This window comes from Felis catus, chromosome C1, assembly GCF_018350175.1.
Source record: "Felis catus isolate Fca126 chromosome C1, F.catus_Fca126_mat1.0, whole genome shotgun sequence".
Lineage (NCBI taxonomy): Eukaryota > Metazoa > Chordata > Mammalia > Carnivora > Felidae > Felis > Felis catus.
Genome location: NC_058375.1, coordinates 161,592,939 through 161,620,477, shown reverse-complemented (window position 1 = coordinate 161,620,477; position 27,539 = coordinate 161,592,939). Strand labels below are relative to the sequence as shown.

The 27,539-nt window shown below is 41.2% G+C and overlaps 1 protein-coding gene and 1 long non-coding RNA gene across 22 annotated transcripts in view; one reads left to right on the top strand and one right to left on the bottom strand.

The window, feature by feature from the left end:
* MAP3K20 (mitogen-activated protein kinase kinase kinase 20) overlaps positions 1-27,539 on the bottom strand; it is a 193,928-nt gene that overhangs the window by 19,460 nt on the left and 146,929 nt on the right. For all 3 annotated transcript variants that reach the window (XM_006935367.5, XM_023259463.2, XM_003990872.6), the window contains exons 12-16: positions 15,573-15,617; positions 13,725-13,755; positions 13,488-13,627; positions 8,898-8,960; positions 7,829-7,921 (exon numbers count right to left, since the gene is read on the bottom strand). In XM_006935367.5, the coding sequence (XP_006935429.1) occupies positions 7,829-7,921; positions 8,898-8,960; positions 13,488-13,627; positions 13,725-13,755; positions 15,573-15,617 (372 nt within the window). The remainder of the gene's footprint in view (positions 1-7,828; positions 7,922-8,897; positions 8,961-13,487; positions 13,628-13,724; positions 13,756-15,572; positions 15,618-27,539) is intronic.
* Positions 1-27,539, top strand: part of LOC102901678 — a 128,494-nt gene that overhangs the window by 76,953 nt on the left and 24,002 nt on the right. For 12 of the 19 annotated variants that reach the window (XR_006583318.1, XR_006583315.1, XR_006583317.1 and 9 more), the window contains 5 exons: positions 5,162-7,324; positions 7,906-7,957; positions 9,480-13,706; positions 14,550-24,595; positions 27,103-27,252. This is a non-coding gene — a long non-coding RNA (uncharacterized LOC102901678). The remainder of the gene's footprint in view (positions 1-5,161; positions 7,325-7,905; positions 7,958-9,479; positions 13,707-14,549; positions 24,596-27,102; positions 27,253-27,539) is intronic. The other 7 variants (XR_006583304.1, XR_006583302.1, XR_006583303.1 and 4 more) reach the window with 7 other exon arrangements.

The following is a 27,539-nucleotide window of genomic DNA, read 5'->3' as shown; positions in this document are numbered from 1 at the left end:
AAATGAGTCATTTTTAGGTGAAAGAATCAAATAAAACTTGACACAGTAATGCAAATAACTGATGTTTTATTGCAAAATATGTAAATGCGTTATACCCTTAACAATGGCTTGTGTCTAAGGTCAGGGCAGACTGGTGCCAGCTAGACACCAGTAGAGATAAGGTTGTTATATTGCCTTTTGGGGGGCTGTTATTCGAGTTATGTATGAAAAAAGGGCTTTAGGGATGAAGTTAAAATAAAGTAAAAGAAATCAAGTGAGACGTACTCTCATATGATGCATTACACACTACCTGAAATGGTTCAGATGTTAGTTGACATGTTTGGAAAGGACTTTTTCATTTTTTTTAAACTCTTTTTAAAATTGGAAGGTACTGGGTATTCACCTTGGAAAAAAAAGAGTAAGTCTTGCTATTGATTTTGAATAACTCAGAATCTATTCTCAAGACTGAGTTTCTTGAACAACATAGAAGGTGTTCTAGCTTACCTAATTACTGCTTATAAGCTTTTTTAAACGCTAACAAATGGGCTGCAAATTGACTTTTACCCAGGACACTCAAAATATAAAAACAGCTCTTCTGACTACTAAATTCCCCTCCCTTGCCGTGACTTCAGAGATGATGCCAAAAATTAATGACCTTTGAAGAAAAACCACTGACCTGGTTGGTAGGCATTGTTTACCATTTGAGCTGTTCTCAGCCCAGATCCTGACGTACGGGATTGAGATGGTTGTCGTACATCTTTGCTTTTCCAACGCAGTGCTTTTAATTTCATTTCAGATAATCAGTCCCTATTATAATTGATTATTCTCAAGACCTAGTTTTTGGTTCAGAAAACACAAGTCATTTTGAGTTATCACAGTCTTCCTTCTTTCAGTGGCTTTGGAAAACCTTCGAAAGCAAAGATGTCCTGTCATCAATGGAGTCAACAACTGTGGCTATTCAAATATTTTTAAAAGACCATCACAAATTTAAATTTTGTTTCTGTTTCCATAAGTAGTATATTCCTACTCTCTACAAACTCAAATCCTAATTTTTGAAATCCTATAATAGAGTCAGTGTATCTGTATGAGCCAATGGCAACCCAAGGAGATCTGAGCCATCTATGGATTCGGTGGGAAACTAGACCTCTCTGTGAGCTAACTACACATATTATTATAGCTGGAAACCAGCTATATGTATTTGTCATGCAGTCATACCTATGTTTTATCACGTGTACTTCCTTGCCATTCACTATCTTAAAAGGAATTCAGGGTCTTGATGAAGAAGGCCACGAGGGATCCAGTGGTGTGCTGGAGCCGCCCTCACAAGCTGGTTGCTCACACCTCTTCCCAACTTCAAGTTCAGGGACATCAGATCGGTAATTGGCCCTGGTGAAAATATTTATACCATGGAGATCCACAAACACTACAAGTCAGGGCCATTTTCTCCCATTGTTAGACATTTTCTGGTGTGCCGTTTCTACATGTGATTATCCATCTATCAGCAAGTATGTGCTTAGCAGCTCTGCTCTGGGCCTGTAAGCAGCTGCTTGACCTGTGTGATGAAGTGTAGCCCCACTGTGATTAGAAATATGCAGCAAGTTCATGCAGTCATATTCTAAGCTGCATTTGCTCCCTGGCTGTCAATTAAAAGTTGTATTTCTTACAGAACCCTGCCACTACAAGCCCATATACTTAGGCACACGGACATGTGTGTGTGCATATGTTTATCCCCTAAGAAAGAGTTGATCATAGGAAATCAGCTTCTTTACACTGCATTTTTAATAAATGCAAGATATATCAAAGTAAAGCATTGCTTTTAGCTGTTCTGAAATTTACAAAAAGTGTTGGGGTTTTTTTTTCTTCCTTACAAAATCCTTTGTGCTCTGTTACTTTATTTATCCATTTATAAAAATTACACAATAGGAAAAAAAGCCCCATTTGACAGTTTTTGATATTTACAATGCTCTGAGAAAGGGCCTGGAGATTCAATTGTTTATTAAATGCAACATTTTATAAGTGATCCAATAATAAAGACCTAACAGCACAATAGTAGGTGGGAAGTATTTGTAACAAGCAGTGTTTCTAACCTAGAGAGGATGAACAGAGAAGCAGAACTGTTGACTGAATTGCTTCTGGTAAGGTGTGGAAGAAGGGGTCCCCGTGTTACCCGTGACGCACGCAAGAAGGGGCGGGGGCAGGGTGAACGGAAGAAGCCTTGGACTCTGATGGGGGCTGTTACTCTGCTTCTATACCTTCAAAATTGTGTTCCTCTTTATTTTGTCTTCCTTATTCACTTGCTCCATCAGAATACTGCTCAAAAGGAAATCAGATGTAGGAGGTACAGGAGTCCAGAAGCCTGTGTCTATTTTGGGGTCCGCGTAGCCAGGGTGCTGGCAGAGACAGGGTGGTGTTTCCCAGGCTTCTCCCCTGAGTGCTGTGGGTCATCAACTTAGACCCACAGGTTTCCATGTGGAGGGGAGGGGGTGGGGGTAGGGACTCCAGGGACCACGTCTGTGACTGTCCAGTACACGCAAGGAAAGCATGGGCTCCCCAGATACTTCCTTCATAACCCTGATTTTAAATTTTTATGACACAGTCTCAGAAAGTTTCTTGGTGAGAAAACTGCTGGGTGATTTGATAGTTTATTCCTTGGCAATTTGAGAATCAATATTCCTGACTGGCAAGTTTATATGAGATATAATAATAAACTCTATGGAGCTGAATATTTTAGTGAAAGAAAGGATGGTTGCCACCCTGGGGGGGGAGGGGGCGGTGCATGAAGCTATCTGAGATTCCAGAAACCTTTTTCCTTTTGTGCCAAGTGGAAGGCCTTAAGATTACAAAACAAGGCATTTCCCACACAAAACAAAAGATGGTAATTTACTATTAGGTGACCCCCCCCCAAATTATCTTTTTATTACCAATATATCTATTTTAGGGATGATGCTACTTTCTAGAAAGGGGCAGTATGACACAGTGGTTGAGTCTTTGGACTAGATCTGCCCCTAAATAGGTGGGGATTCTGGGTAAGGAACTTTGCCTCTTCCTTCCTCAGTTTCTCTTGGAGATGATACAGGGATAGTGCTCACTGTGATGGTGGCTTATAACAATTATGCGAGAAGAATGTTTGCAGAGCACTTACCACAGTGTCTGGCAAAGGTATGAAATAATTATTACAAGCATTTCAAATCTGAGCACAGGAAAACTTTGAGCTGAGAAAGACCCAATTTCTGCCAATTCTACTGTCATAATTTCAAGTTCAAGTTTGCCTCAATATATAGCATTATTTAATAATTTACTTGTTAGAAGTAGGTAAAATACATGGGTAAACCCCATTCTCAGATTTTGTTAATTTAAATGGCCAGCGAAGCCTTTGGTCCAATCCTATCTTCCCTGCCAGTTTGCCTCGAAAAGGAAAGAAGAAAAGCATACTTCATTAGTGCGAGAATCCTGTAAATGTGCATGGGGCTTTGGTCTGCTGAGGTCCTGCTTATCCAGAGGGCGAGGCAGTAAAGACACATCACAGCAAGGCGTCATGCAGTGGCCCCTGGCCACGATAGCAGGCACGTAGGCGCTCAGACGTGAATGGCTTTCCTCAGTTGAGCAAGTCAACCTCACTTTTGTGCCAGAATCCATCTGGTTGTAAAATGAGGCTAAAAACCAGCATTGCATCTGAATTCTTAAAACAAAAGGTTGACCGGTCTTACAATGAAAGGCTTTTCCTCTACATGTATTTGTTATTTGTGGATAAGGTCATATTTTCACCGTTTTCTCCTGGCAGGGCAGGTACTGAAGCAACATACTAATTTTAAGTGGTTGTGGAACCGGTGGTCCCTTTCAGATGCGATGGGAAAATGGAGCTGCTATTTCTTCATAAGGTCACTGTCCTGTATTATTCCCGGAGGTTGTAATTGTAATTAGAATGCATCTTTCATTTTGTTTGTAAAAGGAAAGGTGAAATGGTCAAGCAGATCTCCCTGATATGCAAAGCCCGGTTTGGAGACAACTTGCAGAGCATCAGTGTCGTCTAGTAACTTATTCTAGTCACGGAAAGGCTTCACCGTTTCTGTGACGATGGGTTTATGAGAACTCAGTTGGGATTTTGAGGATGTCCTTTTTTCTTGGGTTCCACCTTTAAAGGTTAAGGCAATAAGGTCAAGGTCAAGGTCGGTTTTCATGTGGGGAATTGGAATTTCAAATATGTGGGGGAAATGTTTCATAATGCTAGGGTACAGGCTGGCATAACTGGGTAGTTTAGAACTGGACAGTGATTTATTCTAGGATTATTTTATGAAAATGTACAGATGGCTTAAATCTCCTGGGACAGGTATGTGAGCTAGCACATGTTTAATAAGAAGGTAATGATAAAGATGGAATTTCCAGTCTCAGCTCTGTCCTCGCCCCATCTAAGGCTGGTCACACACTTCCTCTTGCTCTCTGTTTCCTGATCAGTGATGACAATATTATACCTTAAGCATCTCACAGAAATGCCAAGGGGATAAATGAGATGACATTTATGAAATAACTTAGCTCTTTAGAACAAAGTACTAAGTAGAAGCTTTAAACATTATATTCAGAAGTTATTTGCAAATGACCATGGACCTCTTCAAACCTTGCTTTAAAACTCACCCCTTCCAAAAAAGCTTTTCCTGGTTAACCTCATCCATTCCAGTCCTTTTTTTAATTGAAAAAAAATTTTTTTTTAAATTTTAGAGGGAGAGAGAGAGCGCCTGAGCTGGAGAGAGGGGTAGAGGGACAGAGAGAGAATCTTAAGCAGGCTCCACACTCAGCACGGAGCCCGCCAGTCACTTCTTTATACTTTTAGCACCATGGCATGACATCCACATTGTACATTTCACTTTTTGATCTGTTATGTTATAACATCATCTGCCCAGCTGCCCACACTAGAAACCTGGCAATATCCTGGCTCCTCTCCCATCCCTACACCATTTCCAGCTGGTGACCCAGTCTGAGCAGTTGCGTCTCGAGGTCCTTGGACTCCTGGCGCTTCCATGGCACTGCCATAGCCTCCTCTCCTTGTTCCCTTTAACCTGGTTGTCGCATTGCCCGCTAATGGGTCTTTCTCACTTTAGCCTGGTCTCTTTCCGGTTGACCCTCCCCTGTGCTTTTTAGAGATATTTTATTTATTTACTTAAAAAAAATTTTTATATTTTATTTTTAGGTAATCTCTACACACAACATGAGGCTTGGACTCACAACTCCAAGATCAAGAGTCGCATGCTCTAACTGAACCAGCCAGGTGCCCCTGAGAGATCTTTTAAAAACATAAATCTGATCCTATCTACTCCCAGCTTAAAACTTTTAAAACTCCTTAGTTTAGCACCTAACATCGTTCTTTTTCTGGTCACCAGCCACTATTATGGCCTAACTCTCACCACACTCGTCCCCCTGCTTCGTGCTAAGTCCCAGAGGCAGTGATGCTTGAAGTGAGTTGTGCAGTCCCATAGAAATTAGCCTAAAGAAGAGCTCCCTGTGTCTTCCTGGCTTCATACTTCATACATCTTTTGCAGATGCTAGCTATGCCTTTTGCCTTTCATGTCTTCTCCCTGCCTAATAATTCCTAATGGTTTTAAATTTTTAGTTGAAGCATCACTTCTACCAAAAAGACCTTAAGATCCTCTCTGACCCCTCTATGCATCTGCTTTCAATGTGCAGCCAGTGTGCTTCCATTGAATGATGTGCTTGATGTTGTTAAAAAAAAAAAAAAAAAAAGGCGTCATTCTGTACTAAAACCATTCACTGATCTTGTCTATTTCTTCCAATCAGCGATGGGTTCCTTGCAAGCCGGGGACTGTACTTTTTGATTTTGTATTCTGACCTAGCAGAGAGCCAGGTCCTCAGTAAACGTCTGCTGAATGCATGGTGTAAATGTATTGAAATTATGACTGTAGGCATGATCAAGGATCAATAGGCTGTCAAAAGCTGCAGTGACTTTAGGCCTCGTGAAAACCTACGGCTTGAGAAGGCTACACAACTGTGGACAAAACGAAACCACTGTATTTGGTCTCCAGTATCCTTTATACCTTGCAAATGTTTACAGAAGATATTTTTTAGTTTTCCATATTAACAAGTCATTTCTTTGTTAGTTGCAAGTTATTTTCTTGGTTGAGACTAAATTTGACAAGTCTCTCTCAAAAAACATTCTTCCCTCTTCTTTCACCACCTACAAGCCATACGATGGTTTAAACAAAGAGTACTAAGTGCCATGGAGTCGAGGACATCAAAGAGAACAAATTAAAATGTGTGATTTGTTTACCATCACATGGACTTGGGAGTGCCCACGGCCACAGAATCTCAGGGCTAGAAGGGTGCCTGGTTGTTGTTGTAGAGAGGATCTTACTGCCCCACTTTCTGTAGCTGCTTCTAACAACAGGAATGACTAGACCATGACCCATCACAGGAAGAAAGGAAAGTGCTCGTATATGAGAAACCTTTCACTCAACCAGCTGCTGCTGCTGCTGCTGCTGCTTTTTTTTTTTTTTAACTCAACCAGCTTCTATGGCAAAACCAGGGAGATAAAGATTTCCATTCAGCAAAAGCACCGATATATCCGTAGTGGTGCAGGCAGGACACTGTCAGGAGTCCAGAAAGTGTATCTTTTGAAGTGTTTACCCCCTCAAAACCATTTCCAGTCACTCCCAAACACTGGTTTCAGGAATGGCCTGGGGTATGCACAGCATAATTAGGGACAGGCCAGTGGGCTAGCTGAGCCTAGGCTAGCACTCCCAGAGCAACTGGCTATGGGTTGTAAGGAGCTATACTCACAAGGTCTCTTAGCTGCTGCCTCCAAAGAAAGGTACAAACGGTGCCGTAAGTAAGAGCTTCGTTCTGGGATCAGAGAGGCCCGCATTCAAAGCCTCATCTCTCTGCTTGCTAGCCAGGTAACCCTTGGGTAAGTTAGTTAACCTTTTCAGAGCCCCAGTTTCCTCACTTGTAAAATAGGGGGAAGTAGCATTTATGTCTCAGTACTGTGTGCCTGGAACACAATATGTGGTCCATTAATATAAGTTATCATTACTGCCTATCTATGGTAATCCAAAGTAACACAAACTTGTTGTGATTCCAGTTCATATGCCCCCTGGGTCAAGTAATTTTGCCATACTCTAAAATTAACATATAGCGAAAGCCTGATTGAATAAGTGTTGGTCAAATGCCCTTCTGCCCTATTTAGAGCTGATACTTTGGGTTTCCATATTGCCTACAGTTCTACTCTCAGTGTTGTTTTACTCTGTTATAAAACAGACACCAGAAGATGAGATGCTCGAGGCCCAACAGCATCAACTATCACTTTGGCATCCTCCCCGCCGCCCCCCAATGCTTTGCTGTGAGTTTCCCTGAGGGTTTGGGTAGTCTCACACAGGACTCTTCAGCTGAACAAGAGAGTAAGATTCCAAGACTGGATTACATAGGTGGCTGGCAGCCTTTCTTTTTGTTTCTTTCTTTTTTTCTTTTTATTTTTCTTAATGTTTAGTTTTGAGAGAGAGGGAAAGGGAGAGAAAGAGTGGGGGAGGGGCAGAGAGAGAGGGGGACAGAAGACTGGAAGTGGGCTCTGTGCTGACAGCAAGTGAGTTGATGTGGGGCTCAAACTCACGAACTGTGAGATCATGCCCTGACCTGAAGTTGGGATGTTTAACTGACTGAGCCACCCAGGCACCCCTGGCAGCCTTTCAAGTAAATTCTATTTTTTAAAGCCCATGTACTTTACTCATAATTGAGTTACCTGCTGGTTGGGGATGGGGGGGGGAGGTGTATGAAATCACAGAGTTCCAAGAGAGAAAAATAGTAAATTAGATCGAAATTTATCCAAAAGACTTAATATGTGATTTACCTGTGGGCCAGTTCCTGGTTTCAAGTGAAAACCAAAAACAAGTTCAAGGTTCACGATTTTTTCCTCATTTTCTTTAGGTTCATCTACTGAGTCCTAAAACAGAAAACCAAGCACTATTTACTCTAAATAGTATGTAGTGTCTTTTTTTTTATTTCATATAGAAGAGATGATTTCTCAGTACTAGTGTTTCCATGCTAACCTATTGTTTAATGTTTGATAATTTGGATCAAGCTACAAATGACAATTCTTTAAAGCAAGAGAAATGACATCTTAAGCCTTTGAGAACATCCACACGACTTATCTCATGCACTACAAATTGAATGTCACTGTCTTACATGTTTCACAATGCATCTTGCATTGTACAGTTTTACTCTAGCAATGCACTTAGCAACTGGAGATGCACTATGAGACTTCACTCTGAGAGTTCTTAACACTCAAGATATTTGCAAGCAATTCCCAAAGAGGAACTGTGTACTTGCTAGAACAGATGAAGGTGAAGGGCCAAGAAAAGAAACAAAATGAACCTTCTGGAGTTTAGAGGTGGAAAACCATAGTTAGTGAATGAGAAGAGCTCTGTGTATTAATTGCAAACACGTACTGTATAAAAACATGTGCCATATACTTGTAGACTGGATTCAAAATAATAAGTCAAATATAATACGTTATTCAAACAAGACATCTCCTACCCCCTGCACCCAATGCAAGTGGTAGATAATCCAGAGCCCTACTATGTGAATTCCTTTAGTGACTTATGTGCTGGACAAAGGTTTCTGGAGACAGGTGGCAGGCCATTGTACTAATCTACAATGTTAGTATTTAACATCCCTGTGTCACTAAGGTGACATGTGTTGTTCTTATCATGAATACACTGTTAATATTTCAACTTGTAGGAATCAAGCATGTTGAATTTATGCACATCCTAAGCTTCACTCAAAGGGCCTTTTGTTAGACAATAATTAAAGTTTGCTTCAAACAACAATTCCCGACATTGGCAAATTTAGGTGTGGATGTAGCAGGTGCATACATCAATAAAGTAGCCCATTCTCGGTGAGAAAAACACCTTACTTACCTTAATCAGTGGTGGGAAGTGAAATAAGTTTAGGTAATCGTGAGTTAATTTCTCAATGGCTGACTGTAAAAGCAAAAACAAAAACAAAAAAACATGACTTTATTAATGATCCGATAGTGCCAAGAGAGGATTTAAATTATTGTGCACATATAAAGGCACTCTTTATGTAGCCCATAAAATATCTTGGGGATGTTAATATCCAACATCTATTGAGAATAAAGCTGTTCAGAGTATTCTAGGTAGTTCATAATTATTTAATGGAACAGGCAGATATTTTAAAGATGTTAAGAGTACACAGTAAATAAAACCATTCTTCAAACACTGGTAGAGTATACTGGCGGCAAGTTAATGTTGTAGTGTGCAGAATGCAGTTGTCACCCTGAGTAACTGTGGGAAAAACAACAAAGAACATGAATATATCACCAGAGACTTTCATTAAGGCTGAAATCTCACTAAAGGGTTTATTGCATGGTAAGGGCTTTACTATGGGTATGTGTCCAATGCTCCCCCTGCCCCCACTGAAGCACAAAGAACTCTTGAAGGAAAGGGCAACCATTTAAATTATTTTTTTATACTCCTCAGGTATAATCCAGCTTTTCTGTGAACAGAACGTATCACGTAGAGAGTAAGAAAGTGCCAATGTGAGAAAAATTAGATGCATTTTTCAAAGTGAAATGAAAGCTGTTGACACTTGACAATGTAATGAACACTTACGGATGTTCAGCCCCATTCCCTCCGCATGGCCCCTCCACGTGAAGGCTTCCAGGCACAGGGAAGAAGGATGCTGAGACAGGTTTCAAGGGACAACGAAGTGGCAGAGGGGTAGGTAGAAAGACTGTTTAGTTTCATGACCTACCATTTAAGGGTTGAGAGTCTCTTTGAGAAAGTACACAGCGATGATTGTGCTTTCCTTGGTGACAGCAGAGAATGGAGGGCACATTCTCATTGTCTGTGTGTGTGTGTGTGAGTGTGTGTGTGTGTGTGTGTGTGTGTAACATGCCTGACAAGTACCAGGAAGGCTCCTTTAGTCTGGAGGTATTCACCTGGTGTCCTATCCCCAGACGCCCAGCTCAAAGCATTATTTGTCCTCATATCCCCACAAATGTTTGCAGGACCTCCCAGAACAAGCCTCCATCATCCTTTTCTCTTAATCCTTCTCTGTCATACAAGCTTATTTGTCAGAAATACCCACAACCCGGCTGAGTTAAGAGTGTCACGTGTTGGCTGAGTCTCCCGTGAGTGGCCAGTAACCTAGCTGTGGCTTTGGCAGTTAGGTGGACCGCCTGACTTTTGAGACTCACCTCTCTGGGAACTGTCTTTATGCACATATGCATTCTCATCCATGAGTTTCAGGGGAGTCTTGGGTCCCCCCCGATACTGGTCTGCTCTCTGTTTTGGAGCTCAGGGCAGATACTCTGCTTCATGAGCAGAGGACATTGCACTGACCCTACCCCAACCAGCTGCCTCCAGTGAGGGCTTTCCCTTCATGCAGGTGTTTCATGGCTTCTGTGCAGCATTAGACTCTTTTTTTATAAAGCTTTTTAACCCTTGGCTTCTGTAACACCATTCTCTCCTCCTTTTCCTACTTCCTGGGTGGGCATTCCTCTTTTCCTCCTGCCTAGGCTCCTAGGACGTCTCCTTGCCACATGCATCCTTCTTGAAGGCCCATTGTCCGTCAAATAGAGAAAACTTCCCCACTGGAAGACTGTTTGTGGTCAGGCGTGTACATGCCACTGTGCTTTCCTTCTTTTTATTTATTTATTGAGGTGAAATTCACTGTCATGAAATTAACCATTTTAAAGTGCTGAATCAGCAGCATTTAGTACCTTCGGAGCATTGTGCAGCTAGTACCTCTGTCTGGTTCCGAAACATTTGGGGACCCTGTGCCTAGTAGCAGTCACTCCTGACATTCCCAGCCCCTGACAACCACGAATCCATTTTCTGTAAGGTGGATTTGCCTATCTTCTGGATATTTCATGTAAATGGAATCATACACTAGGTGACCCTTTGGGTCTGGCTTCTTTCATTCTGCAGGATGGTTTTGCAGTTACGCTGTGTCACAGCGTGTGTTCACTAGTTTTCCTTCTTGAACCAGCAAATAGATCTGTTACCTGTGGAATCCTTCCCGTCTCTATTCACGTTTTCGTGACACTTAGCTAGGCCTTCTTACTTTGTATCATAACCTCTGAACTGGTCTTTCCAAACCTAGCCTCTCCTTTCTAATCTACTTCACAACTTCCAGAAGCAAAGTTTTCATCATGTCAGTTCTCAAAACTTCCAATACTCCCTGCAGCTGGTCGGACTCCAGACCCCTGGCCTGAAGCCATGAACTGGCCTGAAGCCATGAACTGGCCTGAAGCCACTGCACAGAAGCCATGAAACACCTGCATGAAGGAAAACACCTGCATGAACTGTCCAGGGTCTGGCCTCACCTCCCTTCCACCCTCTGCGGCACGAGACTTCCACCAGACACAGCCACCTATTGTTCCTTGTAGTGAACCAGTTTTTTCTGTTCTCTCCTGTTTCCTTCTCTCTGAACTCCTTATTCTGTCTAAATTCATGTTCTTGCCTTTCCTGCGCCTGTGTGCATTCCAAATTCTGTCCTTCTTCAAGATCCAGCTTGGGGACCCTCCCCACTCCATGAAGTTTTCCCTCTGGCCGCCCCCCCCCCCCCACCGCCCACAGCCCCTCCCAAGCAGAGGCAATGAATGGTTCCTTTCCTCCCAACTGCCAAGACTCTTTATCATGAGAAGTTGCATGTACATGTTTTCTCTTCTCTGGGGCGTACACTCCTCAAGGGCAGGATTCTTCTTCGTATCCGCACAGGCCCAATCTTGCAGGTAGTAGGCATTCACTGAATTTGTTGAACAACAATAAGTTTGGACGTTGCTTGCCCTAATGATACCAACCAGCATGGAGGGGGCACTGTCTCTTAGGCCCACTTGGGGGTATTTAAATCACTATTGCTCTGTGATTTAAAGCTTGCCACCCTCTTTCCTTCTGACAGCTCCTTAAGGAATGTTGGTCCTTTTTCAAAGACAGCAGAGGGAAAGGGAGGTCGGAGCATCTTACTTGTCATCTGCCAAATAGGACAGGATTTACCACACTGCTCTGTTGGAAACTTGAAACTTCTCTGCACTAGAGAAAATAATTTTTCCCATCGCAGCCCATCTGAGCCAGCTTAGCTTTTCAGGATGGATGTGCCCACACCCAGAGGTCGAGATTAAATTACTTGCCAGCCTCTGAGATGTATGTTTATGAATGAGGTTTCCTGCCCTATTCTCAGAGGGAGAAGATGGTGAGGTTAAGGCTGAGCCATCATCCAACAGGTGCTCGGGCTGTAAGGACAGTCCTTGCATGGGCCCAGGGCTCGCAGAACGGAAGTAGATGGGTTCTCTTTGGACCTCAGAGGGGATTTCCTTAGAAAGGAAAAAGCCACACCGGTGGCTTTAACTCAAGTAAAGGGAAAAGCAGTTGACGTGTTAGTAGAGACGTTGTGAGATAGGGTTTGGCTAGGAAGCTGCTTTTTCTACCTTTCCTTCTTTGACTTCTTTCTAACCTATGCCCACCCCTCCATCCACCCACAATGGGGTTGAGAAGGTCCGGGGAACAAACTGATTTTATCCTAAAATCTCTCTTGAAACACGCCTCTAGTAACAGCGTCCACACAGATGCCAGCAATTATTTGGTTTGGGTAACTAAAAAACAAGACCAAGAAACAGATCTGGTTGCTAAACTACCAGAAAAAGAAAAGAAAAGAAAAGCAACAGCACCAAAAACAGGTTTAGCTTTTAAAGTGTTCAAGACTTCAGTCTGGGGGGACATGTTAGGATTTCCTGAGAAAATGAAGGATTAGAATACACACGTGGTGTGTCCGTTCCGGGTCAAAATTACAAACCCTGCAAACTGAACACACATTCCCGTGAGGTTAGGTACTACAGTGGCTTAGCTTTCACTCTGCACAGGCCCAGCATCCTTAGGGATTCCTAATGGGCAGCCAGCCTCTCTGGCCTTTAAGGGAATCACCAGCTGTCTCCCCAGGTGGACGGCGGGTCTGCAGGCACCGGACAAACACGGCTCCAGGGCCTCCCGGCCCACTAAGCTGCCTCTCACACCACAGCCTTGCCACTGGCGGTGCCTTCCCTTTCAGAACACCTCCTCCCCTGTATCCCCTTCCCCTGGTTCACACCTGCTTGTCTTTAGGCTCTCAGCTCCTTCACAACTTCTTTGCAAAAGACTTTCCTCATCTCAACCTCACTTCTCTTTTGTGGCATTTCCTACAGCTGTCTTTTTATCACGATTGCATGATCAATCCCTGTCTTCTCCACTGAACTGGGGACTTCCTGAGGGCATGGAGTGATATTCAGGTGTATCTAGGTGACTTCTGCTGTGCTGGGTTGGATTATGAGGAGGGAGTGGGGGTCCCATGGGAGCAGAGGCTAATTATCAGCTGGTATGGGAGTATGTCAGTACCGTAACAGCCGATTGCACTCGCGTGTGTATCCTCAGCCTCTGACATGACACAAGGTCTGCTACATAGTAGGTGCTCAGTAAAGATTGTCAACCAACTGTCCTCCCTCTCTGAGGTACCTTCAGGTGGATGATGTGCCCCTTGGAGACAATGCCCATGTCCTTCAAGTCTTCTTCCTCCAGAAGAAGCAGTCGCTTTCCTGTAATGTTGTTTTCCTTAAACAAGCTTGCATATATGCTCATCTCTTCGGAAGAGTCCCCTGAAGGAAGGGATTAGAAGGCAGAACAAAATGAGATGAGACCATGCCCTGAGCAAAGTTAACTGCATGAATTAAGAAGGTAAGTTATTCTACTTGCCTTTTCTGACGAGCTGCTGAACCCAAAAATACTGTGAAAGAGAGGACACATATGGATTTGAAGATTCACACACGGTCAGTGGCCTGACTTCACAGTAAAACACACTTTTCGATAGATTAAAATATCTGTAGTTGTGCAATGTAAGTTTTGGCTCAACCACCAAGGTAAAATGAAAGACATTCTCTTTATGGATTTAAAACATCAAGCTCTCAAATTGGAGATACCCCTCCCTGTGGACATCTTGGGATACTTGAGGAAATGTGGGTTTTGCTTTTTATTTGGGAGATTTAAAAAAAGCCTTCAAGAAGGTTCTTAACTTATAATGACTTTTCTCTTTATGTGCTGGTCATCCCCGGAGCTACTGAGGGGTACTGGTTTACCCAGGAATTGTATGCGGAGCAGGGACCACACGGCAGTGGACAGAGAAGTGGGCGGAATATGCTATGTCTTAGGCCTGGTCAGGAAGTAGCTCTGTGGCCCAAGACAAGTTAAAGCACAGAGCTTCCTGTATAGAATGAAGTTGGACCCAGTGACCCTCCGTCCTTGAATATCACTTGGCACGTGTTTACTGGTAGCCTCTCACATAGAAGGGAGGCCAGACCCAGTCCCAGCAATTCTCTGGGGGGCCCTTGACCCTGGGATTTTACTTACATGGCTTGAAAACCACTCGACCTCAGAGCAAAGACTAAAAATAACTGTTAGAGCTCAGTGCTTTTTAAAAAATTTCTTCTCAAATGAGATGGGCCAACTTTCCAGCTGGGGATAAAGGGATTATATCCAGACCCATGAATAGATCCTAAGTTCTTTTTCCTTGTTAACAATCAGGGCTGGTGGGAACTTTACCAACAACGAGGCCCAGTGAATGGGAAGAAGTAGAGGCAAGTGGTGCCAAGTTTCCTCACCCTATAGAAGCCGAAGAGGTTAGCTAATGTTGAAAGCAGTTTTACTTCACCAGAGCATGGTGGGCAGGGAGGAAAACGCCCCAGTCCAGAAACCAGGTTGAGGTAGGTAAACAGACCTTCCTAAGAGTTTCTAGCAGTGAATTTGTACACTGTGGCATCTGGTCTGTTCTCTGGGGTGAGGGCTTGCTAAGGCTGGCATTACAGCTGTTTTTCTTTTTCATTTAATGGGACTTGAGCCTATAAAATGGACCTGGACGAGTATAAGCCCCTGAGGTCTCTGATCAAGAATTCTCCAGACTTTTCACTAAAGAAGCAAATACAGAGACGCAACAGGCTAAGAAGGATTGTGCCTTAGGGTCTCTACCCAAGTGTAAGGCATAGAACTTCCTCTGGACTTAAGTAATCTGCCCTCCTCCTCTGGCTGCAGCTGCAGAGGATGTCTGGGAGCTTGCCTCCGTTCTTCCTGGGAAAGGCCAGAGGACAGACGCACCCGTCACTTTCAAACAGGCCTAAGGTAGGAAGGAAACCCCGTTCATCGGAATCCCAGTCTAGAGCTGCCTTTCCCAGATCTTTCTCCACTGTGGTTCCAGTCCATCCCTGGTGTTTTAGGAAAACTTAAGATCAAACTGTTTTCACGTTTGTTCATTTGGTATCCTGGATCACTCCTTTAACTTTGCCATTGGTATTCATTATAGTATTCTGGAATACCTTTCAGAGCAAATAGGGAGGTGGAATCCTCTTGTAAGATTTGAAGAGATACTTGCCTTGCTCTTGAGGCCTTATTTTAAATCATTACTGCATTAAAAATAGAAAAACAAGGAATTTGTCACCTTCTCCTAGTTAGATTTTCTTAAGGCCCCGACCCCTCCAGCTGCATCTGTAACTTGTGGACCAATGTCTGAAATACCTGCCCAGGTCAAAGGAGGCATTAACAGAAGCCGCTTACCACGTCATCTTCAGTCCATGAGCCAATCTCAAAGGAAGGCAGCAGCTGCATGGGAAATACGAATGCAGTGAAAAACAAAAGTAATATTATCATTGTCTTTTTGGCTCATCTCTTGTCTCCCCTATTTTAGCTTTCGGCCGCTGCTCTGGCTCGGTTTCTTCCTTGGCAGGTTAGGTTGAATGGCAAGCAGTTCTCCTGACCTTGAGGGGAATTTCTCATCGCTCCAAGCATTTACCCACAGAAGCCAATCCCGGGCACCAGCTTGTCAGTAACAATTCATTGCACTTGGTGAGCTGTGGCAGCAGGGGCTGTAGATCTTGAGACTGTCCTCTCTCGGTACTTGGCACACCAAGAGTAGACTTCCCTCCCACAATAGGGTTTGACAGTCCAGGAGCTTTTGACATTTGCCAGACACCAGAGCCTCCCTTGGAATTCCCACTCAGCATGAGGATCATCGGATTGTTCATTAAATTCTGAAGCAACATTTTGGTAATCAGATGACCTTTATGCTGCTGCTGCTTTTTTTTTTTTTTTTAATTTTTTTGAAGAGAATATTAAATCGTTTATTGATTACACATGATAATGGACGATACACAAGCTTTAATCCCATCTATAATTTTATCTGATACCATAATTCAATTTAGATATATTGCATAGGATGTGCCAACAATCATATTAATAACCAAATAAACTCCAGGACTTTGGTTGGGTGACCCTTTTAACGGTGAACTCCAGGTCACAACACATTAACTGTCAGTTCAACCACACCAGTGTTTGTGGAGACAACGGCTTCTGTGCCCAAGCAGGTTGCAAATAAATTTCAAATGGAACCTGGCATCACCCTGATGGAATTCTAACTTCACACTGTTGGGGTAGTTTACCAAGATGAAAAGACTTTATTTTTTTTAAGTAATATCTACACCCAATGTGGGGCTTGAACTCAAAATCCCAAGATTAGGAATTGCCTGCTCTACGAACTGAGCCAGCCAGGCATCCATATATGCTGCTGCTTACAGGGGAATTTCTAAGTGGTTAGCCAAATGACTCACTTGCATTATATTTTTAAAAGGAAATATTAGGATCCATGGATGAAGAAGGACGGGTGAAACTGGAACTGTCGTCCCAAGAAACCCACATTGCAGAGTTTGCTCTAATGAAAACCACTAACCTCTCTCCTTTTCAGATGTAGACATGAAAGACTTTGCAAAAGGACTTTGGCCTGCATCATTTTCAAAGCCAAAGAGCAACTTGCTTCAGTATATGCCCATGGCAATAGACTAAATGATAAACGCCTACATAATTTGAAAAAAAAATTGTGTCCGTCCTGTGTCTTGAATTAGAGTTTGCCATACCCTTTAGCTTTAACTAACTTAACTTGCCAGCATGGTTGGATTGCTTGTAAGGTAACATGGCAGTGCCTTTCAACCTTTGTTACAAACAACATTTTTTTTTTTTTTTTTTTTTTTTTGTGAATGAATTGAAAAAGTTGAATCTGGTTGCTTTTACTATTAGTGTAAAAATCGGAAGGTGGGTGAGTTTCTAATCTGCAAATATTTTGAACTCACATGCTCAAAACCATACTAGGAAAGGTATGCTCCTCCCTTTAAGGAGCTTTTAATTTAATTGGGGGTGAAACAGATACGGATTATAGATGGAGTTTAAGGCTACCTTCGTGTTGGCTCACTCAGAGCCTAGCAGAGTGCCTGGCGTACAATACTTGGTAAATCTTTGTTGAACCATTTTGTTGAATGAATCCAGCTGCAAGGTGCATTTACTAAAATGCTGAATCCTCTGATAGAGAATTCAATGTGTGCAGGTATACCAGGGAAAAGGGAGGGAGGGTTTCATAGACCAAGATGGGGATGGAAGGCATGGTGGCTTGAGCTGGGTACTCTAGGGCACAAAGAACAGAGATGTGATTCTACTTGAGGAGAAGCAGGAAGGCCAGACACTGGCACTGGTGTTGGGGACAGGAGGGAAGGGGGGCATGGCATGTTTGCCTTACTGGAGCACTGGATGCAGCATGTGTATATTGGAGGATAAAGGGGAAATGCTTAACATCTTTGCTTAAAATGCCTAAATTCTCTCTGGCGATGATTAAAAATCTCTAGGGAGCCAATCAGAATTTTTGTTGTAAACCCACAAGTTACAATATATTTGATTGTGTACAGTTTGAGTGTTCTAGCTGAGTTGTAAGGGCATAAATCACAACCGGTCTGTATATACTCTGCTACCCCCCATGTACCCCAGTTCCCTCAGGATTGCCCCTCTCCTCCTCTGAGATACTGGATATAGGTAGGGATCTTCACATGCACTCACCTGCTTCAGTAATGCAGAAAGGAAAATGACTTGAGGAAGAAAAATCTAAAACTGAATTTGACCAAAGAATATACATGACATTTTATTTGTTCATGGGGCAGCTGAATACAGCTGCAGGAACATGTCATTCCCTTTTCCCATCACGGAAACAAATGTGAAATAAGGAACTTTTTTGATGAGTTCAAGGCACAACAGACTGACTTTACGGAACTCTTTCCCTGCATCAAGGTTGGCCTCTATAGGGAGTGGGGGGATATGTGGTGGTTTGATTTTTATACAATTCCCAAATGTTGTGCTAAGCAAAATCGTTAAGTATTTCTTGAATAAAGGTTGTAAATGAAACAACTAATCAAAACCCATCATATTTGGTTTTAAGGTCAAAAGGAGAGGGGAAGAGTTCTCTTGCCCTCCTAGAGTGGCTCGTCAAGAGGACGCCAAGGGAAAGGCATAGATTCAGTTTGATAATCACTCTGGCAGGATTCTTGCACAAGGCTTGCAGAGATCAGTGATAGGAAGGCTGGAGCCAGACACTGCTTCAAGACGGTTTGAATTTGGCAAGATGGGGGTAAGAGTTAATGATCTCTAGCCACATAGTGGTTTACCATTTCCTTGATGCTTTCTGTACCTTCTTAGCATGTCAGTGTATCTGCTGTAGCATGAGTTCTAAGCCTTTTGTTCTTTTGAGGATAAGAAAAAATCCACCTCGTGACTGCCCCGTCACTTTACAAATTCATTATTTACACTCAACTGATTTCAGGAGAGAAAAGCTCACATTCATGTGCATGCGTGTGACCGTGATTCCTTCCAAGGATGTTGGGAAATCCCACCTAACAAAGATCTGATATACACAGCAACACATAACAAAGGGATTTACTGTCAAAACGTTTATTGCAAAATGGAGTCTTAAAACAAAGAAAAAAGCAAAGAAAAGTTCACATCAAAATGAAATGTATGACACCAACTTGGATTTCTGAATACATTGTGGACTTGTGCTGGAATATCAAATTCCAACTATGAAATCAATAACTGAGTAGTCTTACCACACACGAGTGATATGTAATCTCCCATACAAACATTATACAAGATATTTGGCATAGGATTTGCTCAGAATAACATTGCAACAGAATAGTTGAGAAAAAGGTTTTGTTAAAAAAAAAAAGTGATAATGCCATCTATTCAAAGCTCACACTCAAAGAATATAAATATTTCCTATTATTTAGTACAAAATTTCTAAAAGTGCAAAAGCAATATGTGCAGTGTATTGTATCTGACATTAAAAGTTAAACTGTTCTGCACACAATATAAAATAATTAATGTAGGTGCTTGAAACACTAGTTTTAAAGTCAATAATCACATGCCAGAAAGCTCCTCATAGGCAGTAGTGTGCAACTGATAGTTGAAGCATAAACGAACATGGCTAGCTAGCCCTTCAGGTACACGCTCCTTTTTCATCACAGAAATGCTACAGCTATCAGGCTGGGCCACAATCGAAAGAACAGAACAGATTGTTCTTTCTGGCAACGCTTAAAGTCTAAACAGGAAAACAGTCTTACTCAAAAGCAGCAAAAGGTGCCTGATTATAGAAAAATTATGCTCTCTCATATGTGGTAGAGTGAGAATGTGCTAGTTTTCAAATGCTGCAACAAGTCTAGCGTATCAAAAACCAAAAAAGTCTCAATATTTAACTCAGAATAGCTTTTAAAATGATCTTTCATGAAATTCTTAACTACTCCAATGAAAACTCTGAAAGATAGTTATGTACATCATAGTTCTAGGAGAAGTCATTCTGGATCTCTCCCAAATCTTACGTCTGATTCCTTGATTTTAATGGGAATCAATTTTGAATTAACTCAGCTGGTGTTAAAATCTAACAGATTTGCTGCATGTTAAACATCACTGGCTAAAAACTGGCCCTCAACATTTCCAGAGGATCCAAAACAAGTGTCCTATGTGTCTTCAACTCTTCCCATTGGTTATTAATGTAAAATATTAAAATGTGATTTTACTTAACACACACACACACACACACACACACACACACACACAGCCCTTTTAAATTAACCTGGCTGCTTTGAAGAACTATAGCTCCCTCACTGATGTTTTCCTTTTTTACTTATTTTGGAATTAGTGTAACAGAGTGACACCAACCCCCACCCTAGGTAAATTTTGCTGTTATAAAGTTTCCACCAGCATTCTTAAGGGGAAAGAAACCATTTCCACAAGGGAGGATTTAAGATAAATGCCACAAACCTATAAACCATAGATTGTACAGTAGTTGTAATTTTAGAAATGCATCTTTTGACTTGAGCAATTTTGTTTGAGGGAGAAAAATTTGATACAGAACTGTAAAACTGCCAGGTTTAGCAAGTTTCTTAAAGGGGAAAGGGACAATGCTATTGGTAAATGGAATTCTTTATTGGGTGGGACTGTCCCTGGCATGCAGGATGTTACCATTTTTGGCACTGGGCATTAAATACACCCCAGTCACTGTGACAACCAAAAATATTCTCCAGCCTCCCCCCACCCCTCCAAACATCATTAGGTGCCCAAGACGAGAATGGCTGGTAGACAGTCATCAAATTCTAGATCGTCAACTTTATGAATATAGAAAAAGATGAAAAAGAGTAATTATATTTTCAGTTGTAGGACTCTGAAAATTATGACAATTTAGAGTTTCAATTATTTTTGTGAATCTTTAAATTTCTTAGTGTTTCTTTATAAGTATACACTTTTGTAAGTCAAGTAATTGGAAATAAATCCAACATCAACAATTTGCCATTTGAAAAACTGATTTGAAAAGTGAATTAGAAGCTGTACAATTAACATCATTAGAAAATGTGCATAATAAACAGTTCCTTTGAAAAGTAGTACGAGTCTAAAGTCTTCTAAATAATCTTCACAGATAGAGTGAGACCACTTTAAAATTTTGTTTATAGGATTTAGACTTGAGGGATGTTCAAAACCCTAGAAAGGGACTTATCTGAAACATAAAGTAATGCTGTATGATAATTACCTATAATAAAATACAATTCCAGGTGGAGAATAATGTCAAGCTTATCACTGAAGTTTTCAATTCTGCTGTACCCTAAATCCCTGAATACTGGTGAGGAAGATGACAGCAGTGGAGAGATCAGGGAGATATTCCCTAATGGTAACCCCTAGGTCTGAGTAGAGTCCTATTACCTTTCTCTTCTAGCCCTATTTGGCTGCTTCTATTAATGCACCGAAACTTTATGTGTAATTACGATAGATTTATATGTAAATTAAGAAAAAAATGTCAGTTTCGTTCTGTTTATATGTTCTAAATTTGTTGATGAGGATTCTTGAATGAGAGGCAGGGTTTACATTCTTACATAAAGTGTGCAGATCTCAAAATTAGCCCACAGACATTCCCTGATCAGCGAGGCCTTGTCCGACCACACTTGAAAACCCACAACATTCCTCCGCGTGTGTCATCTTCTTTCCCTGCTCCGTTTTCCAGCATGCACTTAACAAGTGTTTACGTACTATAGAACCCACTTGTTTTGTTTACTGTCAGGATCTCTGCTCACTAGCAGGTGTGCTCCATGAGCACCAGGGTCTCCCGCTAGCTGGTCCCTGGAACAGTCCCTGGCACAGAGAAGGGGCTCAATGAATATCTGTGGAATGAATGACTTTATCTTTCTCTAGAAAGATGTGCAAGAGGCTTTTAAACTACTTCCTACTTGGGGCACCTGGGTGGCTCAGTCGGTTGAGCGTCCGACTTCAGCTCAGGTCATGATCTCACAGCTTGTGAGTTCGAGTCCCACGTCGGGCTCTGTGCTGACAGCTCGGAGCCTGGAGCCTGCTTCGGATTCTGTGTCTCCCTCTCTCTCTCTCCCCCCCAACCTACTCGCATTCTGTCTCCCTCTCTCTCTCTCAAAAATAAATAAACATTAAAAAAAATTTTTAACTACTTGCTCCTTGATTCTCTCCTCCAGGTTGCTGGACTACAGTGCCCCCAGGGCATGCTGGGAAGTCAAGAGTTGAAAACCACCCCTCTGCTTGGCTCCCAGATGTTCAGCTTGAGGGGCTCAGCTTGAGTCAAGGAGTGCTCCTCTTACGTCTGCGCACGGACAGGACACCTGTTGAGGTCTGTGCCTGTTTGCCGGCAGCACTGTGTAGTGTGCATCTGTGAATGGCTGCATAGACAGAAGGTGTACTGGATTGGGTATGGAGGGAACCCATCTCCCAGGGGAAAGACTTACCTATTCTGTTTTTACTTAGTCTATGGGTGGTAGCAGGGCCTGCAAACCCCTCGGGTACGTAGTCTTCAAAGAACACCAGGTTAAATTTGTTTATATAGTTTACGTTCTAAGAATGCTTTCTTCATCTTTCCCGAAAGCTGTTTACTTTAACTTTCATCGCCTACTACTCAATAAGTATTACTTGAAGTTGATAGTTTAGTTTTCCAGGTTACTGTAACCACTTATTTTTCACTGGCATAATAAAGACTTGCTAAAGTTAACTGACCACTTCCCATGGGCCTGGTTCTGTGTTAAGTGCTTTACATGTATTATTTCATTTAATCCCTTCAGCAATCCTTTGAAGTGGGTACTGTTACCATTCCCATGGCAACAATGAGCAGACAGATACGCAGGTTAAATAATTTCTAACAGATTACATGGCAGTTTTGAATCATAATTTGACTACACATCCTTCTCTTTATCACCGTGGCATATAGACTGTTCTGCATTTCACACCCCCAGGACATTTTAATAGTTATTTTTCTCCAAATAAAGCTGGCACAGTGTACTGATCATTTTGTGGTATTTTTCAGCTGTCAATAGGGATTAGAAGCCTGTCATGCTTCAAATTTCCAGAGACTTTTCCTGATTGAGTATACTTGGAAATAGTATTAGATAATATCTATGATGATATCCTTTCTTAAATTCCCCATAAAAAGAACTACCAAAAGTGTTTTAGTTTAACAGTCAAATGAATGGCCCTTCTTTCCAAAATAGGCTGAAAAAAGTTTTTATTCTTTTGCCTTTCTTGTATATATAGGACTACAAATGTTTTGTAGTTTGTTTTGTTTTTTTCAAACAGTGTTTTATAGCTTTGACAAACGTGATAACATCCTGAGAACCTCTCTCTGGAGAACCAGGTTTTCAGACGGCACCTACATTCACTTCCATTTATCACCAGTGTGGCTCAATCCAGGTCAAAAAAAAAAAAACCCAAAACACTCTGGGAGGCTGGATCTGAATTAAAAAGGACCCTTCATCCTCCACGTCTGTCTCAGTAGATATAATTTACCTTCGCTCTTCCCTTTATATATTTAGTTCCCTCTTTAAAACATCTCTGCATATATTTAGAACCCAGAATGATCATGCCCCTGTGGAAAAAGAACATGCGTATATCCTTACTGGCAGCGCAGAGCAGGTCTGTATTAGCACTTGAGCTGCCCTGCCTGTAAGTTTCCCTTTAAGACCATACCCTTCTTTTATAAACTACGCCTCAGATGATCATGTGTTGTTCAGAAGCTTCCAGGGCTAGCACTGGCATGAAAGCCCGCAACATCTGCTGTTGGTTTCAAATTAGAGTATTTCTTCTTCCAGTATACTACTAAGAACATCTCTCAGGTTTTACTGTGAGTAGTTGTGCTATTAAGTATTGAAAATTCTTGGCATTTAGGTATTTCTGAAGTATTTGTGATCGCCGCCTTTCATCTCAATTTTTTTATTGTTGGATTTTGTAGTCACTCTCAATTATTTCTGACAGCACAGCATATTGCCAGAAGAAAAAGAAATGTAGTGTGTTACAAGAAAATCAGTGTCTAAGAAGAATTAGGAGTTAAGAGTGCTTTTTCAAAATGTAAGTTTTCTTAAGCAATTAAATAAATGAAATCAAATCAAAGTATAAAGTATTTGCTTGGAAAAAAAAAGCCAGAATATAATTAGTTGTGAAAAATACTATATTGTATGATAGAGTCACAAATTTCTATAATCAGGCACCACATTTGCTGACTCATTAAATATACCTTTCTGGCTTAACCCTCCCCCACACCCCCATTTTTCTGTAAGCAGGAAAAAAAAAAAGTAAAATCATTAAAGAAATGACTGTCATAGAAATGTGATTGGCTTAAAAATTCCGTGCTTACTTTTCTACCTCCTTATTGGTTTTCGTACAGACTGAGTAGCAAGTTTCTTTTGGTTTGCCGAACATTTCCAATTTTCTTACTTTGCTGTCTGCTTTCATTCACTATTATTATCCATGTCATTATCCTCCTCATCACCGTCATCATCATCATCATCATCATCGTCACCTTCTGACAAGTCAAAATCACTGAACCCCAGGGCCATGTTGACCTTCTTCCCCCTCCTCTTAGATGTGGTTTTGGAAGAATTCTGCTTGGCTTGCATGTTTATCTGCATCCCAGAATGCAGCACAGCTCCTGCTTTGTTCATTGAGAAGATATCCCCAAAGCCCATCAGCATCATGGCCTGCAGACTTTGGTTCATGCCATGGCCCTCCCCGTTACTTGTTGCTGTGATCTGACATGACATCTCTGCACTGTTTGACTCCTCTGTCTTAGATTCAAAGTAAGACTCCTCAGACATTCTTGCAGCAAGAGGCAAGAGAAGCTATCGTGAGGGAAGAAAGGACAGAAGCAAAAAGAGAAATTAGGACCAATTTAAATAAAGGAAACAGATACCACAAAATTAGTGGGTGCTGCACAGAAGGTAAATGATTAGTGAAATAAACGAATGTAGGGGATCCTGTAAAAACGTATTTAATGGCAGGTTTGGCTCCAGCATATTTGCCATAATTTATAAATGACAGAGTAAACCACAACCAAAAGTTTGCAGAGCGCCACAGCAGGCCAGATTTCAAATGGGAAGGAAGTTGCAAGTTTTAAGCCCTCATTTCGCTTAAGACAGTTTTTAGGATCTCTCTTAATTTTTTCCAATTTCACTTTCACACAGAAACGTTAAATATTAAATTAAAAAGAAATTAAGTAGAGATTAAATCTCAAGTAAAAAATGAAGGAACCTTGTACCAAAGGATCAAGTTCAGAGGAAGCATAAAGACAGTTCAGTAGTCAATACCCTTCTACAGAAATCTGGGCCATTAATCTCCTTTCTATCTAGATTACCATCTGACTCTAAATTAAAAAGGATTCTAGGATTCAGTAGTTTCCGCTTATTATTTATTACAACCAGATAGAAACCTAGTTACTTGACTTATGAAATAATTAATTCACTTAGTGAACAAATTCTAGATCTGTCTCTAATACTTAAGGACATAAATACATATGAAAATCTGGGGGAGAGAAAATTAGTACTAATTTAGACTGTTACCTTTTGCTCTATTCTCTAAGTGCCCTTCTTGTAGTAGAACTCTTTTTTCTAGGAATTCCCCCTCTCACAGTGGTAGACCTGTATTTTCTACCTTACATCATGATTTTGAACAACTAACCTATTCCCATAAATGCTGGTCTTATTCATTTCAGGAGTCTGTCAGGATCTGAAAAGTGTTACTGCCTCTTCTTTTGACAAATAAGCAAATTAAGGCTTATATTTTTGGTGGTGTTCAAATATGGGTAAATTTATGATAAATAGTGCACAAATAACATGGGATGACCTTTACATCCTGGGTATAAATATGGTTTTTAGGGCCAGTTTCCTAATTTTTAAACTGAAGTTGGAGTTGAGGTTCTTTTTTTTTTTTTTTTTAAGTTTTATTTTTTTAAGTAATCTCTACACCCTACACGGGGCTCAAACTCACGACCCTGAGATCAAGAGTCAGATGCTCTACTGACTGAGCCAACCAGGCACCCCCTGGAGTTGGGCTTTTAAAAAATATCTTACTCTATTAGGAAAAGATTTCCAGAGTTGTTACATCAATAAGAACTTCACATGCTTCAGCTAAAAAATACAGTTATGAAGAAGGAAAAAATTGTGCTAGATCCTTTAACACTGGAAACAGGATATTATTTTCCTTGCAGCCAAACTTTGCAGCTTCTCAAATTTGTTTTCAATTGTTAGATTCTCTTTAGAGAGCTTTCTCCTCGCCTTCTCAACAGATGTCTCTCAAATAAGCTTTGATGTTTAAGAGAAATCAAATTTTTACATCAAGCTGCAACAATAATTAAAAAACAAACACTGTCTGTATTTCTGTATGGGAGAATTCGTCTTCCCAAATATCTTCAACTAATGTTTTAATTTCAGGAAAGTAAATGGTGTCCCTCCTTGAAACAAATCCAATAATACTAGTTTTTATGAAGTTACATAAATGTTAAACTTTTATAATTAAGATGAGGCTACAGACAGAAAACCTAAACCTCCAGCCACTTCCTTTTTAAAAGGTTTATTTCATCTTTCTCTCAGAAACCTCATTTAAAGTCAACTAGAAACTGATGTGAGGATAAAAGAAAATACCCACTTAGAAAATACCTGAGCACAAACTTTCTTTCCTTCAGAAATATGAGCTCTAAGCAGAAGAGACATTAAAAGCAAGTACTGTAAGAAAGAAAACTTAGCCCTCATAGGTAAAAAAAAAAGAAAAAAAAAAGAAAAAAAAAAAGAAGAAGAAACTCTGAGATCATGCTTCATGCTGTCCATTGTTAGATGGTAGCCTTCAGAGCGGTTCCTTTACAGAAAGTTTTCTGGAGTTAAAACGCAAGCATACAACCTACTGAGCACTCCTACTGTTTCATTATTTATTACACAACTATGTTACTAATAGCAATAATGTGTGCAAGGCAGCCCATGATTTCTTAGCAAAACTAATGCCGATAAACCAAAGAAAGCTTCTAAAGCATACTGTAATAGGTAGTTTAAAGTTTTTTCTTACAATGCTACATTTAGAAAGAGTCAAGCCATGCAGTGCTTTATAGCTTAAGATTTCAATGTACTTAAAAAAAAAAAAAAAAACGCCTCTCAGCCTTCAGAAGACAGCCATGTGTCTGCCTCTCCTCAGCTCTGGGAGAAGCCGTGCTCCCTGCAGACCCTTAGGGTGATGCTTTCTGAGTCCGCCTGTTGATACCAATTCAACCAGACTCGACTTCCCTCTTGAGAGCCAAATGAACTTACAAAATGTAGTACCTTTTTAATGTCCCATGGCAGTCTTACGTATAGCAATTCAGTTCTTGCTTTGGAAGTCCGTGGATGGCCAGAGTCATTTTGGAAAAAGTTAAATCTGATAATAAATACTTAACTTCATTGTATTTCCCTTTTTTGGATACCAGGTTGCTTTTCCACATAAACCGGAAAAGGAGGCAAACTATGTTATTCTTTAGACACTGGAAGATCCTCTGCAACTGGGCACTGGCTGCTTAATGGCGATTAAGGCTTTTAAAAATAGGAAAGCTTTTTGAAGATCACCAAGTGAAGAGCATGTAAGTATTTTTTGGGTATAATTACCGCAGCAACTATCAAAAATGAATTTAAAATACATAATTTTACTTTTAATCTTACCATTACTTGGTTTTCAAAGTGGACAAATATTGGGGCACCTGGGTGGCTCAGTCGGTTAAGCGTCCGACTTCAGCTCAGGTCATGATCTCATGGTCCATGAGTTCGAGCCCTGCGTCAGGCTCTGTGATGTTAGTTCAGAGCCTGGAGCTTGCTTCAGATTCTGTCTCCCTCTCTCTCTGTCCCACCCCACTCACTCTCTGTCTCTATC